This window comes from Natator depressus, chromosome 6 (assembly GCF_965152275.1).
Source record: "Natator depressus isolate rNatDep1 chromosome 6, rNatDep2.hap1, whole genome shotgun sequence".
Classification (NCBI taxonomy): Eukaryota; Metazoa; Chordata; order Testudines; family Cheloniidae; genus Natator; species Natator depressus.
The window spans coordinates 129,049,920-129,065,621 of record NC_134239.1 but is presented as its reverse complement, the minus strand read 5'-3'; the positions used below and the strand labels follow the sequence as shown (position 1 = coordinate 129,065,621).

The window sequence follows — 15,702 nt, the reverse complement described above, 5'->3', positions numbered from 1 at the left end:
GACACTAATTGGTATTTTATAAATTTTCCCCAGAAGAGGAAGTGAAGCGAGAGGTACACCTTGAATTGGGACAGAGTGTTTCAATTTACACAGAAGATCAAGCATTATTAATCTCCTCAACAGGCATGAATGAAACAAGATGAACATAATTGGACACCTTAAAACACTACAGGCCAAATATTAGTGTGTGAAGGCCAAGTATGGGAGCACAAGTTGAAGCCCCTTGGAATATTTTGCCCTTTAATTCAGTAAGAGAGTTACAGTAAATGTTAAACTATTTACAACCATGGACTTGGTTAAGTAGAAAAATACGAATCTTCTTGCTCTTCTTCATCAGACCGCTCTGCTGCTTCACCTGCGAACAGCTTCCCTATAACAGAGTCATTCACTGCACCTGCAACAAGGAAAGCATTGGGGGGAAAGTTGACTGGAGTAGAAGAGCGCTTATAGAAGTCAGATACAGCAAGTGCAGGCAGGAAGTGAATTGCTGCTGATTTTTGCTCCAACAGAACAACTTTAGGGAGCATGCTGCTGCACTCCTAGCTTGAAGGTAGCAATCACCTTCAACTCAGCATCTCAAAGGATCAGGCCTGAAATGAGGAAAAGCAGCAAGGATAACAAAGCTCACCTTGATCAAAGGCAAATGTGGTGGTTCTTCCAGTGGCTGGAGTGGTAAACACAGTTCGAGCCTGATTTAAATGACAGGGGGGAAAGTTAACACAACTTTGTCCATTTTTGCATCAACTATAATGAAGATACTAGTTCACTATTAGAATGCAATTATGTGTGGTGTAGGGCCCCATTCAGTAGCTGGCCTCAGACCATCCACCAGATGGGGGAACACCTACTTTGTGAATCCCACCAGGGCTTTGGCATGACCTAGGTACCAGGAAGCAGTCGATTTTGCACATGCCCACCGGAGGGAACTTAGGTGCCGTAACTGTGGGGTGAGGCAGCAGCTGAGCTTGGGTGGGGAAATTTTAGGCACTTAGGGGCAGAGTCACAAAGATGCCTCGGCATTGTGATCTGGAGCATTGCTAGGCCTAACTGGATAGGTGCCTAGGAAATCAGGGATTCACAAAGCCTGACTTTTGCACCCAGGCTCCTACATGCTGAATGGAGGAAGCCGCACCGGAGAACAGGATTTACAAAAATCATCCTGCTAGCTGGCTCCTTGCCCAAGCTAGGTCATGGGAAGTGCCAACATGAGGAGGGTATTAGGTGCCCATCGCCAAGAGAGGGGCAGGGTTTAAGTCCAGGCTACAGGGAGGCACTTCCCTCAACTTCAAACACTTTGATGGCATTAGGCACTTTTTAATTTTTAATAGTAAGAGGAGCTCCCTCAACTTTTATCCCAGTGGTTAGGGTACTCATCTGGGTAGTGGGACACCTCTGGTTCAAATTTCTCCCACTCCCTCCACAACAGGGAGCAGGGATTTGAACGGAGATTACCACCTCTCAGGTGAGTGCCCTAACCAGTGGGCGATGGGGGAATCCCGCAGGCGCGCCTGTTGAAGCTGTTCCATGGTGGATACCTGATGATTAAAAAAAATCATTAGACTGGGGGACTGGACCTTCCCGGGTGAGTGCTCTAACCCCCAGACTATCGCATCACTAATGCTCTCTCTCTCTCTCTGGCTACGTGATTCTTTATTTAAACCATAGTACAACAGCTTCAACAGGAGAGACAGAGGGAGCTCCACATCAGAATAGCTCATAGCTCAACAGTTAGAGCAAATGTGAGAGCTGGCAGATCCCAGCTCAAAACCTTCCTTCCCCTCAGCTGGAGGAATCTCCTACATCCCAGCTGAGAACTGTGACCACTGGTCTAAGAGTTTTGAAGGAGGCCTTCTGTTGTGTAAGCTTCCCTAGAGGGGTCTGATTCAGTAAGGGAGCTTATCAGACAGGGCCTTGGAGGCTAATTAGGTATTTATCTGCCTCTCTTTTCCTAGTTTTTGCATTGCTCTGAGCCTTAGGAAGCTGGATGCCTGACCTGGTGATGCAGTGCACATATTCAGAGGTGGATACAGACACTTGAACTTTTACTGCAAAAATTTAAGCACCAAACAAGTTTAGGTGCCTACAGGGTTTGGGGGCATCTGTGAATCCCCATGCAGCCTGATTCTGGTATTTAAGTGCCTAACTAGGCAGTTAGGTGCCCACGCTGCTTCTCGCAGCTCCCATTGGCCAGGAATGGCAAACCACAGCCACTGGGAGCTGCAAACGGTCAATGTAAACAAACTGTCTCGCAGCCTGCCCGCGGATTACCCTGACAGGCCACAGGTTGCCCACCACTGACCTACAGGGCTACGCAGCAGCTGATCACATGTTCTGAGGAGCTACATTTTGGACTTTGGCACCTAAAGTGCTAGTTAGGTTCCTAGATCCCTTTGTGGATCTAGCTCCTAGTGTTTCTGAATTTAGTCGTGACAGAGAATTGCCATTTTCTGGCTAGAAGTTGTTTTCTCTAACATATAGTAAAAGCTCCCCGCCTTCAAAACTGTAACAAATAGGTCTACAATTACAGCTTTGCAATTCTGGGATTTTTCTGATTCCATTCAGCAGGAGGAACAACGCACAGGGACTAGGGCTACATACTCCATGCTAGCATTACTAGTTTTCAGTTCAAATTACAAGAAAAAAATCATTACCGATTTCTTCTTGATGTTGCCCCAGGTACCCTTCTTGCCTTGTGTGTTCTTTTGCATTCTAAACACATACTTATCATAGTCATGCCTGTAAATACAAACAGGTCAGTCAGTATTACTGGTGTATCTACTCTGTAGATTCCAGTTGGTACCATTACAACCATTATAAATAAGTTACCCCTGTAGACAGAAAGGTAACCAAACCATTTTAAAGAAAAACTGATACCATATTTAGTCTTTTTTAAAAAGCCAGCACTATAGTTCTGTGCATGAATTGTATGATAAACTTTATAGTAACACAGTAGTCAGAATGCGCGACAGCTCTCTGAAGTGAGAGACCAGTGAAACAGTCAGCATCCTCCTTTAAAATATAGTGCTTATCCCTTCCATTCACAAGTTAGCACTAGCTAAGCTTAGCATCCCAGAAGCTGTTTCTTCCTCAGTCAACCCCGGAAGTGAAGCCTTTTGTATTGGCCACAGTAGTAGGAATTCTACTTCAGGACTTCTAGGAACTACTGAGGGTTCTCAACCAACTTTGGCCAGGTCTACACTACAAACTTTGCTGGTATAATAATATTGATTAGGGATGCAGTTCTTTAGGACATTTTTATACCAGCAAAAAGCTCTACTGTAGACTGTGTAGATGCGGTTATACTACCAAAAAAGTCTCTTTCATAGATCATAAGGCCAGAAGTGTGACCTTCTCAACTGGTCTCCGTGCATAACACAAGCCATAGAATTTCCCTGCAATAATTCCTGTTCGAACTAAAGCAGATCTTGATTTAAAAATTGCTAGTGATGGAGACTCCACCACAACCTTGAATAAGTTGTTCCAGTGGCTACTTATCCTCACTGTTTTAAAGTCTGAATTGGTTTAGCTTTAACTTCCAGACCATGGAACTTTTCCCAGTATAAGCTGTGTCTCCCCCTAGAGGGGTTTGCCAGTAGAGCTACCCCAGCTAACCTTTTCCTAGTATCCTCTGGGGTGGCGGGTACTGTGCTACCATCTAAGCCTTATCCACAGGTTGTCAGGATTACCATAGACTTGCAGATATGTGTAATGGAGAAAGAGGAAACATCAAATGGCTGATGGCAATTCAAACCCAATTTTTACCTTAAAAAGAAACACACACACACACACACACACACACACTAAACTCCACGCATGAATGAAGTGAAAGGTGCTCAGATACATTGGCAGTGGACCACTAACAAAAAACCCCAAGAAAGATACAACAAATCCTACACCACTGCATATTTCACGACTACCCTATGCTTCACGTTTTCCACACTTAAGATGCTTTTTTGCACTTTTTAATTTCCCGATTGGTATGAAGGAATCTAGTTTGGAACTAAAGCTAAAAATACTTGAAGTGATACAAGTGAAGTGCTGTGTTTGGCTCTTAAATCATCTTTAAATGCTAACATTCTGTTCCTCCTTTTCCTTTTTGCAAATTGCCGGAACACAACACTCATGGCTCCCCCTTCCAAACATTCAATTTGCAAGCAATTGAAAATGACAAGTTCACTTCTGAACCAAATTTCTTCAGATTTTTTGAAGAAATTCCACCGCCAGTAGAAAGACCCTGCTAAATATGAAGCTCAATCACTAATCATAAGAGTGAAAATGGGCAATCAATTCATCAATTTCTTAGATGTTTATTTTCAAATTCACATAGTTCAAATAGCATGAGCAATTTTGTTAAACATCTCTCTGTCCAACCAAAAATTCACAGGAATGCAGGATTTCCTATGCAGGAGCCTAGCCTGCATGCAAAACCAATATCCCAGCTCCAACAATTGCCCGTTACTGATGTTTCAGAGGAAGGCAAAAAAAAAAGCACACAAAACTGGAGAGAAATATAACGTAATGTACCTGAACAACTACAATTAAACACAACAGGAACTTTCTGTTGTGTCCTTACAGAATCTTTCAAATGCTGGGTTTTTATTTAAGATACAAACTTTTGGTATTCACCTCGAACACTTCTTGGACCTCAGCTCTGAAGCATGGAGACAGTTTTGCTAAGTCTTAATTAAATGTTCCAATTCGCATTTCCATAAAGCTGACACATTCTTAATTCCAGGGTGCCATCCAAGCCAGCTTCAAAATATTAAATTTCTTAAAAGTCTACTCTTTGGTTGTAAAGTTTAAACACCTGGCCAGCGACTGCAATTTATATGAAAAAGGTAGAGCCTGAACAGTGCAGTTCCCTAGGGAGCTGGTAGAATCTCCATTCTTAGAGGTTTTTAAGGCCCGGCTTGACAAAGCCCTGGCCGGGATGATTTAGTTGGTGTTGGTCCTGCCTTGAGCAGGGGTTGGACTAGATGACCTCCTGAGGTCCCTTCCACCCCTAATCTTCTATGATTCTGTGATAATGCCCATCAGAACCTGCTCCCCGCCTTTCAAGTAGAAAGACATAACTGAGAAACTCTTTGTGGCATTACACAATGAACAGCAGTTTGTAGCTCTTACCTGTTGATAGATCCCAGCATGCCAGGGCTAATATGATCACACTGAGGGGTTTTTACCAAGGGGAAGACAGCTGAGGAAGGTGTGATTGGATTGCTGTCCATAAGCTGGAAGACATCATCATCTTGGCTTTCCCGAAATGTTGGGAGCTACAAGAAAATCACACCATCGTCGTCATCAATGAACTAGCACTTTTAGAAACCTATTCATCTAGGACAGTGAATTAAAGATGCACCTTACTTATTCTGCTTTCCCCTCTGTAGTCTCTTGTTAAGGAGCACAGACGAAATAGCCTGCAGCCAAATGCTTTTTTATTTGGACAGCAAAAGCCACAGCACTTTTTTTTGTTTTAGCAGACACCAAGAATATTGGACTGGGTTTTGAGAGTGAGATGGGAAGAGATTTAAAAGTTGCCTTAAAATTTTATTTAGCAGCTTTCAAGATATTTCAATCCATATTAAGTTTTCCTTGGCACGAGATGGATTTGGTTTTCAAATAAGCCTCAATTCAGCCTCCTTTTATGCATGCACAGTTTTACATGTGCACTTTTTAAAAACTAATGGCTGCTGTCAGGTTTATGCTTGTAAAGTCTGTCTGTACACACGGGAAAAGGCTTGACAAGCATGCATGCAGGTGTATGTACCCACAAAGGGAATACCCACCTTTAAAAAAAATAATCAGACCACACAACTGTGGAATTTTTCCATCAACTACTAGTCACACAGAAACCTAGCCATCACTTTGATCTCACTTGCAGAATAAAAATTCTAACTGTAATTACAGGAGACAGAACCTCCAGACAGTTTTATTACCTGCCTCATTTTAGATTTATAAGAAACTTCCCTTCGTATTCAACCTGTCTTCAAACAAGCACTAAAACAACATCTTTCAAAATGGTCTCTGAGCCATAGCCAGGTCTGGAAGTGAATTGAAAGGGACATAACATGTCCTGAAAGGGAAAGTATTGCTGGATTTCATGTCACCTCCTCTTCAAATTTGCCCAAGAAAAAGTCAGATTAGAGTAGTAGCTGGGAAAACCATTATCATCAAGGTTCTTGAAGACAGCCCCTCAAATAAATCCTGGTGACAAGAGGAGGCTGGGGAAATAAACCTTGTAACATTGCTATCTGTAGCTTAAAGGAACCTATTCTAGCTATTTCTTAGACTCTTCTTTGGAAGTTCAAGTCTCTGCAGTACTTTTGATTGAAGGCCAGACGCTTGCAGCAGCCAGGCATGTCTAGAAGCACATCTAGGAAACCCAAATTGCCAACACTCAGCCATAAGTGGTCAAAGATATAAGCCCTTTCTCCCAGCACAAGTCACTGACCTATGATCCAAGAAATTGAACGGGCAGATTTTTAAAACAGAAGATTTGATTTAATATATTTTTTAAATTACAGATTTACCTTTACTCTTCTATTCTGTAGCGGTGTTGCAGTGAAAATATCATCGTGGTCATCCTTTGGCAAATGCTCCAGGAAGTCCCTCATCTGTTGTTTCCTTTTAAACGTTCCCACCTTAGCAGTTATCATTACCGGTTGTTTCTTATCTGAATCTGCCAACATATTACATTTGTTCAGAGGTACTGGCTACGTTATTTGGCCTTACAGATTATTAGTTATAGACAATACTGTTGTGATGCATAATCCACAGTCTTACGATCTTTGGAGTTTTCCTGCTCCCTGTACTTCTAGTTTCTATAGAATTTACACACGAAAAGAAAAAAGAAAAGTCTATCCCTTATCTCAATTGGATGTTGACTCTGCACCCTTATGGTAGCATTGTAAACATCAGTTTTTTAGCTATTTTACTGGGCAGTTAAGCAGAAATAGTCTTTGTGTTGGCATATCAGACATTAGGTTTCTGTTGTACAGAATCTGTGAGCTCAGGTGCCTTCGGCTTCATTGCGTCTCAGATCTTCTGTGCAATAGACTGAGCAGACCTGAGATAGATTCAGCAGCTTCTGGAATGCTCATTCCAGAACTAACTTTGTACAGTTCAATGAGGACTCCACCCTCTGCGGATCTGAAGCCACTTAGTTCTCACAGTTGATAAATTACAGTTTGAGTATTTAACATTAAAGCTTCAAAACAGACATGGGGACTAGCAAATGGGAGATGGTGTAATGGGTTGTGAAAGTATGTATGGAACACCACACTGCCACCCAGCAGATGGCCTGCCAGGAGACGTCTGCTAGGGAGGCAGATGTGGTTGCTTGTGCCCACAATGAGTGTGTCATAATGGCGTCAGGTGGCAGGGTGCTGGACTGCCTACAGCACTCTCAGATGCAGCCTGAGACCCATTTTGAAATTCATTGGGAGGAGAGGGTTTGGCCCCTGAAGCAGTCAGCAGTGGCTACGAACAGTCTGGGAGAGGCCTGAAAGAAGCGAGTTCTGAGCAGACAAAGCCAGTGCACGGCGGACATCAAGGGAGTGAAGAGTCCTGTTTGCAGGAGTGGAATGCGGCTAGGATGGAAAACTAGAAGGAGAACAGATCAGTTGAAGTGGAAGAATTCTGACACCACCTTTGGGAGGAACGTGAGATGCAGTCATAAGGAAACCTTGTCCCTATGAAATATAGGGTGCGTGTGTGGGGGTGGGTGGGTGTGCAGTCAGCTATCATGGCTGCAAGTTTAATGACTCTCCTGGCCAAAGTGATACCCATGAGGAAGGTTACCTTCTTGGAGATGAGAGGGAGCACGTTGCCAGAGGTTTTGAAGGGAGGTGGAGAGGCAAAGATTAAAGTCCCATAGATACATAGCTTTAAGTACCTGAGGGAAGCTGTTGAGAAGGCCTCTCGTGAAGTGAACAGTGGTGGGGTCAGTGTAAACAGAGTCTACGTCCACAGGGGGGGAAGAAAGGCATTAAGTGCCTCCAAAGGAACCCCGACAGAGCTGAGGGCAAAGCCCGACATTTTGAGCTCTAGGAGGTAATCCAGGAGAACAGGGATGGATATGGCTGGTATGTGGGCCAGAGGTGTACCAGTACCAAGCCAGCAGCGCCAGGTCATATGCCGGGGGGTGAGATGTGTGGGTACAGGAGTCCGAGCTTTTCCTGGAAGCAGGGGAGAATATCAGGTCCACCTCAGAGAAACTGTTGGAGCCTGACGAAGCCTCCGGGAGTGGTGGAGTCATTGGTACAGGGGGTCTGCAACACACAGTCTGGAAATGCTGCTTCTGGAGCAGGGACGGTTCATCCACCAGAGTGGGTGGTTCGATTGTAACAAGCAGCAGAGAATGCACGTCGGACAGTTTGAGATGCACCAATGGGAGAAAGGGTTCACAATGTCCTGGAGTACAGGGAATGTCCCTGTGAGCACCCGAGGCGGGCGGTGATGTCTGTGGTACCGAGTGGGCTGACAGGTGTGGAGATGCTGGCGGCATGGATGGTGCGCACCCTGGCGAGTGGTTCAGGCGGGCAGCCTTATCTTCACAACAAGGAAATTTAGGCTGCTGCAAATGTTGTGCACCTCTTCAATTCTCACTGGGCTAACAATATTACAGGATTTACAGACTGATATTAGATTCTATTCAGCAGGGGCTGTATTGGATTAAATCCAATGCATCACTATCAATTTACATACTACACATGCAATAATACCACTTCTGTGTAAGTCTACCTGCTTAGTGTGGACTGAATTTAAAAAAAAAACTGCTTGAAAAAAATCAGAAAAATGAAGAAATGGAACAAATGTGATTTGGGCAGAAAGGCCAGTACCTTTTTGTCCTTTTTTATCTAACACAGTCTTTGTAGCATGCTTTTTGGAACCTTTTGTCTGATGCTCTTCCATATATTTCTGCTGGCATTCTTCCGCAGATCGAGTACCCAAAGCCATTGCTACATCCAACCAAAAGCCATTCTTGTGTTTTGGAAAAGAAGCAACAGCCCTGTAAAGAGAGCAAAACATTTAATAATCTATAGCTAGAAGAAATGGGTTGAACTACATGTTCATTCAAAAGTCAAACCTCTGATCTACAAAAGTCATAAGACAGACTGAATCTAACATTTAAATTGTTAGATTTAAAAAAATAAATTCCAATTTTATAAAAGACAAACTCCTTTTCTTAGGAATGTAGAAATTGCTAGACCAGACCAATGGTCCTTCTAATCCAGAATCTCGCGTCCAAAAGCAGGCAGTGCCAGACAATCTGGAGGAAGGTGTAAAACCTTCATCACAGACAATCATGCCGTGACCTGCACATGGGCGGAGGTTCTTCCTAATCTCAGGCAGAGTAGTTTTTTACACCCTGAAACATGAATTTATTTCTGTTTTAAGTGTTTTTTTTTTTATCCTAAAATAACTGTAGTCATTCTTATTATTCACAGAAGTGTCAAATCCTGCTCAGGTTTCAGAGTGGTAGCCATGCTAGTCTGTATCAGCAAAAACAACGAGGAATCCTTGTGGCACCTTAGAAACTAACACAGTTATTTGGGCAGAAGCTTTCGTGGGCTAAAACCCACTTCATCAGATGCATGGAGTGGAAAATACTGTAGAGAGGTATAAATACATAGCATATGAAAAGATGGGAGTTGCCTTACCAAGTCAGGGATCAGTGCTAACGAGCCAATCCAATTAAGGTGGAAATGGGCTATTCTCAACAGTTGACAAGAAGGGAGGAAAAATCACTTTTGTAGTGCTAATGAGTTCCATGTAATCAAGGTAGCCCATTTCAAACAGTTGACAAGAAGGTGCGAGTATCAGCAGGGGGAAAATTAGTTTTTGTAGTGACCCATCCACTCCCGGTCTTTATTCAGGCCTAATTTGATGGTTCTTGGCCTCATCAATGCCTTGTGGCAATGAGTACCACAAGTTAATTTCCCTGTAAATTTTAAGTGTTAGTTTTTATTTTTTTAACATCCCCTTCCTATTGTATTTGGAGGGAGCAAATGGTAGTTCCCACTTACCTTTATCTCATTCATTAGTTTGTGTGCTTCTATTATGTCACCTCTTATTCACCTGCTCCTTCAACTAAACAGTCCTGAGCTCTCTAAATTTCCTCATGTGAAAAATCTTTCACACTTAGAAACATTAGCACATTCAACTGAAGAATTAAAAAATCTCATTTCTGTGGGGTTTTTATACAACATATATGGTTTACTTTTTGCATATCAACTTCCACAACAAAAGTAAGTGAATTTTTATTTTGTTTCTAGTCATTTTAAATTTCTAGCTTTCCGGCACTGGCACAATGCTGTAATATGTTTGAGCTGCAAACCCTGTAAAAAAACAGGAGACTCATGTTCAAGAAAAATTGGTTTAAATCAAAATTTAAAGGTTTTGCATAACTTATTTTACCAAAACCTACATTGTCTGTGTCTTTCATTTCAAATTTTTTTTTATTTTTTTATTTTTTTTAGGTGTACAGGATTGTATTGTCTGGAGAAATACTCAAAAGTTCACGATTTTTTTTTTTTTTAAGTCTGAAAAAGACAAAGTTCCAAATTTAAGAAACAGATAAGGACTGAAAATGAAACATGAAAAACTTGAACAGAATAGTCTAAGCACATATTAAAAGACACACTAGTGTAATTGGTACGTCTTACTCTACCTTGACTGAGAAGTAATCAAAGTGATGCTAAGCTAATCTAAATGCTCAAGTCTAATACATTGCTTAAAAGTCCAGGTAGATTGCTGTTTTTTGTTACCAAGCGTAACTGCTTGCCTGTGTAGTTTCTGTAGTTCTCTCTCAGACCAGTCTTCAGTTGCACCTGGAAAAGACTCCAAGAAATTCTGCACCTCTCTCTTGTCAGATTCCTTTGACTTCACCGCTGAAGACTTTGTACTGTTGGTAATCTTGCAATCAGATTTTTTGGCAGATGCTTTTGATTTCTTTTCTTTTATTTGAAATTCTCTATCCCAGTCTTCTGTCTCGGTTTCTGACTCAAACACATACGTTGGAGGATTAATACTCGCTTTTCTTGTGTTTAGTGTGCTGTCAATCAAAGGGGCACTGCTGGACCCACCAGCAGGAGCCTTCGCTTTAGGTTCCACTTCTGATTGTTTCTTCTGGTCAGACAGCTCTATCCTTAACTGTCTGTTGTGAGAGGAAGTGGCTGCAGAATTTTCTATTTTTCTTTGCTCCGAGGATTTTTTCTTTGTATCGCTCTGTGAACTCTTAGCATCGGAGGAAGATTTATAATTATGAATCTCTCTTTCCAAAGAGGGTTTTGTTTTCCTTTTGATAGACAGAGGGATATCTTCATTGGAGTCTTCCTCATCCTTGCTTGAGGATTCTTCCGTAGACAGTTTGTCTTGGCAAAACTGTTTCAGTGACCTTAGAGAATACTTGCAAGTCTTTAGCTCTCTCCTTGAGTTTGTTTTGCAATTTCTGGTCTCAATTCCATATTTTGAAATATTTTGCTCTGCATTTTTTTCTGCAGTCTGGCTATTATATGTTAGGTTATTTTGATACAACTTTTTATGCTTCAAGGGTGTCAGCACAACAGTCCTTTTATCAATATTATTAAGTTCAGCTTCAGTGTCACTTTCATCAGGATCTGAAATAAAACGTCTAGGGACTCTTTTGTCACTGGACCCAATTTCTTTTTTGAAATTTGCTCTCTTCTCATAGATTTTTCCTAAAAGAAAAAATATTATATACAGGTTTTCACATACACCAAAACACGTTTTACATGTGATGTAGCATTGCACACTGTTAAACAACTATACCTTACGCCCCGTACAGCAGCTACACTGAACCCCTTGTACAATTGTTAAAGCTGGATGCTCCGTTCCACTTCTACTGGCAGAATCCAGTGGAACAGGATTGAGGCAAGCAGCAACTCCCCAGTGTGCAAATCCCCTCACTCCACAGAAGCCTCTCCATCAGACTAACAGGAAATTAGGGTTCCAGAGGTCAGGAGGGTGTCCATCAGTTCATGCTGGGCTAGGAAGTAGCTGCCTTAAGAAGACAGCTTTTCTCCCAAACATACAGAAATAATATTGTAAGACCAGTGGGAATTAGTGCCGCTAAGCAGCGTTAACGCTGACTCTGTACTATCCTGTCCCAAACATGAGAAAGATATGGCACAGGCAAGCTGCAGTCACCTTGCATGGACATCCCTTCCAGGTGGTGGAAGAGTCAGTTGCCCAGCATTTGAAGGCTATGGTGTTACCTCATATTTAACATGAGCATTAATTGAAAATTCCACCAGGTGAATATGGCAAACTTTTCTGGGCTCTCTGGTCCATCTCGGGGGTTATGCCTCGGGAAGGTACAGTGTAGTCCTATGGGCCCAATTATGCAATCTTGCATATACTTCAATTTACTGAGACTCCACTGAGAAGGCTTATATTTTCAAAACACTGCTGGAAAGTCAGATGCTACCTAGTATATGTGTGAGGCAATATGGTCCAGCAGTCAGGACACTTGAATGAGGAAGCAGGAGACCTAGGCTCTTTCTGGTTCTGCCACTGACCTGCTGCAGGACCCTGGTCAAGATACTTAACTTTTCTGTCTTAAATATCATCCCCATTTTAAAGGGGGAAACTGATTTTCCTTTGTGAAATACTCAGATCTATGGATGAAAAGCACTAGATAAGAGTTAAATATATCAGTTATGTTGGAAGACGTTTTCATGCTAATAACTTACTGTGTATTGCACAGATCAAAGAGAAACATGGAATTTTTTCCCCCCAATCTACACCATAAACACATTTTCCCATCTTTATACTTTTCAGTTAGGTACAGTAAGAAATCTATAGAATAGCCTCACTGCACATTTCATGCTCATGGAAGTGAGCAGTAAAAATATATTTCAAGTTTAATTTAAACAACCCAATTATCAGAAAATAGATACAGTTCAATTATTAAGATTTTTATGGTTAAGAGGCTTGGGAAGAGGTGTTAATAAGTAAGGCTTGAGTGGTACCATGTATCAAAGAACATGGAAGTTCCTTTTTTTTCTTGGAAGAAAATGTAACTTCATGCTCAAACAAAAAATTGAAAAAGTACAAATTTCCAGCAGTCATAGTAAATGTAGAAAAAGTCACAGGTTCATTTTTTTTATTTTAAAGAAGACTGACAAGTGAGGAAGAGAGGCCTGGAGCGGGGTGTGTGCCTGAGATTGAGCCCACACCGCACTCACCCTGGGCAGCAGCGGCTCCTGTTCCCCACAGAGCTGGACCCAACTCCCTACTCCAGGTGGTGCAGCCTAGTGCACAGGTCGATAGCACCGCTCAGGTTTCATAGGGACACAGGAGTCACCACTCCCAGGCTTGAATATGGGGAGAACTCACTCTCTCCCCACCAGGCCTTCCCCTCTTCATGGGTGCTTTATTAAAATCACAGACAGAGAAATCATGGTGTCTGTGACTTTTCCACTGCTGTGACAAACTTGCAGCTCTAGTCATAAACAAGTGCAAGATTGTATGTCATCCTGATCCCTGAAAGCCCTTTCAAATCCATCTTGCTTACACAAGTCAACCTACTTGTAACAAGTAAAGCAAGGAGGATTTGAACCCCAAAAATCTCAGCCACCAAATAAGCTGACAGCCTGTTCTAGATCACAGAGGACACGTTGCACTCATTACACCTGTCTCTTCAAGTTCTTGTATCAGGACATGATATTTCAATTGAGAAGAATCCTTCTCCCTCAACTGCTTAGGGACACATTCTGCTCCCTGAAGTCAATGGGAGCCCTCAGGTCATTACAGAAGCAGAACTGGTCCATTAGGAAGTAGTTCCATTTAAAAATGCAAACACCCTTCTGCTCACAACAATGGGGGGGGGGGGGGGCAGGCCTGGCCAGGGACAGGGCTCCTCATACAAAACAAATCTGCTAGGTTTCAGTTAAGTGTACCCAATTAATAGAATCCATCCGAACTGATGAGTAAATTAAGACTATCAAAACCACAAAGAGAATCTTGAAGAGTTAATTCCAACATAAAGGAACTGAACAAACATGGAACATAAAGTCAATAGAAAATGCTACTGTTTTACTCAATCTAAATAATTCAGCTACATGAGTTTTATTTTGGATAAGACCCAGCCAAAATAAAATATTCCCTTCACGGAATAAAGAATTCTATAAGAGAGGCTCTAGTTGTTTCAAAAAGGACACTAACTTTTGTTTTTAACTTAGTTTTATGGGTTTACTGTATATTTCCCAAAAGACTTAAAAGTTGATGATCGAGTGTACTTTTTGCTATTCACGCAGGCTACTTACTTTCTGCACTTCACTCAATTTGAAAAGTGAAGCTAGACTGATGAACTTTTGTTTATTCTTTCCTTTTTCAGTTGTCACACACTGACAACTCCAAGTCTTATGTGTTCAGATTCACAGCATAGTGTAGCAGAAATTTTAATCAACCTGTTTCCATTTCAATTTATGACAGATAACAAATCTGTCTATTCATGAACTTTGTATCCCCTCTCTATTTTCACACCACCTATCTATCTTTTGGGCATAAAACTAGTGGACAGTGTTGCTTTAATTATTAAAAAAAATCAACTGGCAATCAAGATAGATGAAAAAAGTTCTTAGCATCTAGCATCAACACCATCGTAGTGGTTTTGTTATAGGCCCACATTTAATAGACTATCTTCCCCATTTACAATTACTTCGGGGGGGGGAAATGTACTTCGTAGCTTGCAAACACATGGCCATTCTTACCTTTAGATTGGCTTTTAGTTTTTCCTTCACTTGTCTCTGTTGTATCCTCTCCGTTGTTCTTTGGAGAGCTGGAAATGGTTTTCTTTTTGGCTTGTTTACTACTACTACATACCTTGAAAAATAAGAAAATAAATATGTCTGCCAGAGATTCTACACATCAGCTATAGTAAAACCAGTATGGAACAAGCAGCTGTAAATTCTTTGTGTTGCACTCTAAGATGGAGGGGTGGAGGTGTTAGTAATAAACTATATGGCACAGTATTTTGCCATACTGCATCAGTAGTATTTTGTAAATGTTGACGCTCATACAAATTCCACATGGGATATCACAGTGAGACCAAAATAGTAGATGAGGTTTCCTTTAATTTATAGGACCACTGTAACTAAGAAAGTGAGTCTCAAACTGAGGTCCATGGAGCCATTTATATCATGTTGGTAAAGCAGCAATGTATAGTCAAGCAATGGCACCCGCTAGCTATTACAGCAAAGTCCAGTCCTCTTAAGGTTTCCAGAGGCTTTTTAGATCAATTAAGCTTAAAAAAAACCCCAAAAACAAAAAACCATAACAGCAGCCCGATTTAAGCCCATGCACAACTCAGAAATAACAGCATCTTCCTTTCACTTAAATTCAACCATAATCAAATTTGCCCAGTGTGTTAGAATTAGCCCACAGTTCCAAACACAAAAGACTGATCCAAACTGCAAAGTGACCGGGGAAGATCAGACCAGAAAGAGCTACAGGAGAAGAGAGAACATTTGGTCCTAATGAAAGTGAAGTCCTCCACCCACTGAGGAAATTAAATTAAACAGCACAGATAAAAAATGTTGATACCTACTGCACTGGCATGAGTTTATTTTCATCTTCTCTCTTTAGTGCTGTCCTAATATTACATTTTTAATATAATCAATATAGTTGTGGAATGAGCATTTTGAGGTTGCAAAGGAATCTCTCTCAGGTGCTTATATG

The 15,702-nt window shown here is 41.6% G+C and overlaps 1 protein-coding gene across 1 annotated transcript in view; it reads right to left on the bottom strand.

The window, feature by feature from the left end:
* MIS18BP1 (MIS18 binding protein 1) overlaps nt 1-15,702 on the bottom strand; it is a 33,344-nt gene continuing 17,642 nt past the window's right edge. The window contains exons 10-17 of the mRNA XM_074956578.1: nt 14,736-14,847; nt 10,784-11,699; nt 8,838-9,007; nt 6,528-6,676; nt 5,125-5,270; nt 2,652-2,736; nt 629-689; nt 1-394 (exon numbers count right to left, since the gene is read on the bottom strand). Coding sequence (XP_074812679.1) covers nt 297-394; nt 629-689; nt 2,652-2,736; nt 5,125-5,270; nt 6,528-6,676; nt 8,838-9,007; nt 10,784-11,699; nt 14,736-14,847 — 1,737 coding nt within the window. The 3' untranslated portion in view covers nt 1-296. The remainder of the gene's footprint in view (nt 395-628; nt 690-2,651; nt 2,737-5,124; nt 5,271-6,527; nt 6,677-8,837; nt 9,008-10,783; nt 11,700-14,735; nt 14,848-15,702) is intronic.